Source organism: Bidens hawaiensis, unplaced genomic scaffold (genome assembly GCF_021521415.1).
Source record: "Bidens hawaiensis isolate Kalapana, Puna unplaced genomic scaffold, B.hawaiensis_p1.1 tig00034518_1, whole genome shotgun sequence".
Taxonomy (NCBI): Eukaryota; Viridiplantae; Streptophyta; class Magnoliopsida; order Asterales; family Asteraceae; genus Bidens; species Bidens hawaiensis.
In genome coordinates, this window is record NW_027505323.1 from 109291 (window position 1) to 110913 (window position 1623).

The 1623-nt window shown below is 37.8% G+C and overlaps 1 protein-coding gene across 1 annotated transcript; it reads right to left on the reverse strand.

Moving 5' to 3' along the window:
* Positions 1 to 665: 665 nt before the first annotated feature.
* On the reverse strand, positions 666 to 1273 carry LOC143612376 (uncharacterized). Its single transcript, XM_077086374.1, has one exon. The coding sequence runs from the start codon at positions 1233 to 1235 to the stop codon at positions 681 to 683; it is 555 nt and encodes a 184-aa protein (XP_076942489.1). The 5' UTR covers positions 1236 to 1273; the 3' UTR covers positions 666 to 680.
* Between the last annotated feature and the right edge of the window lie 350 nt (positions 1274 to 1623).

Consider the following 1623-nt stretch of genomic DNA (forward strand, 5'->3'; position numbering starts at 1 on the left):
ATTATTATTTAGTTAGCAACTTTAACCATTCAAATTGAAGTGATTTACTAATTGAAATTATTTTTAAAGTTGTGTAGCTATTCTTTGAGCAAATTTATGATTAATTTCTATGTACCATGACTAATTTCTAGTTACTGGTTCCAAGTTTTTTAAAAATGGGTATAGAAAAATCCCGAATATATACCAGTATATAAGTGAGTTCATCTCTAGAACAAGAGCATATACCATTTAATATTATGATAATGCAGGGATAGTCATGTGATAAATACACGGGTTATCGTTAACTTCTAGGAATATAATAATAAAACTAATTCCCTATTTCTTACATATAATATCAAATTCATCATTTTAGGAATCATAAATTTTCTCATTGCATAAATATAAGAATCAATTTTTTATTTTTTTTCTAATTAGCAATCAAGCCGTAAAAAATAAAATAATTTAATAATGCAAAAGTAAAAAAGAATATTATTTTTAATTAATAAGAAACATACAAATTTAATACTTACTGAAAATTGCAGAAAAGTACATAACAATTAACAACAAGAGCAATAGAGAAACTTCCATCAATGTCAGCAGCAGCTACTGCCATGAATTCTCTGCAACTCACCGTAGATCAAAGCACGTGTTAGATCTGACAACTTTATTCATCCAAGACTGTACTTTAATCCATAAATAAATTAGAAAAGTAACAAAATAATATTAATCAGTAACGCAACAGTAGCACCAGAAACTGAGACCATAGTAGCAGAATCATATTGTGGATCATTATGATAATAGTATGGAAAGTAATTAGTCACAGGGTTTGGTGGGTCCGGGTTGGGGTAGTTTCCGTACGCCGGCGGTTGGTAGTAGTAGACGCCGCCGCCGGTGGTGGTGGAGGGTGGTGGAGAGTAATAGTAGCCGCCGCCTGTGGTGGTGGAAGGTGGTGGCGGAGAGTAGTAGTAGCCGCCGCCGCCGGTGGTGGTGGAGGGTGGTGGAGAGTAATAGTAGCCGCCGCCTGTGGTGGTGGAAGGTGGTGGCGGAGAGTAGTAGTAGCCGCCGCCGGTGGTGGTGGAGGGTGGTGGTGGTGGTGGTTGTTGGTTGCATGGGTTATCACAAGAGGCACACATTGTGCAATCAATATGGTACTTTGACCCGACCCATGTGTTTGATGGAGTTGCAAGTGAGAGGTGAGAAGCTAAGAGGATGATGGTGAAGATGAGAGTGTTGACTTTTTGACTTTTGACCTCCATCTGAGGGGATGAGGTTGGGAGTTTGGAGAGGGATAGGAGGATGGAGGGATCTTTATCAATTATCATAGGGGTGGTAATTATTATAAGGCCAACAAGCTTTTTCACGGATGATGTGAACATGTGTACAATGAATTGTAGAACTTGTATACACATTGAGTTGTAGAACTTGACTATGTTTTAGCATAAAACAAGACACCTTTTTTTGTTGATACGGGTAGGTTTTTTTTCTTTCTTTTTTTTTTTTACCGCAATCGAATGTTTCGGTTGCGCTACCGGCTGAATGCACAATATCGGCATACACTCGTATTTTAATTTGGAGAAAACCCTCACCTAAGACGTTTGTGAATACTTGTCCAAAAGCACGACAGTGCAGTGAGATAAAGTATGT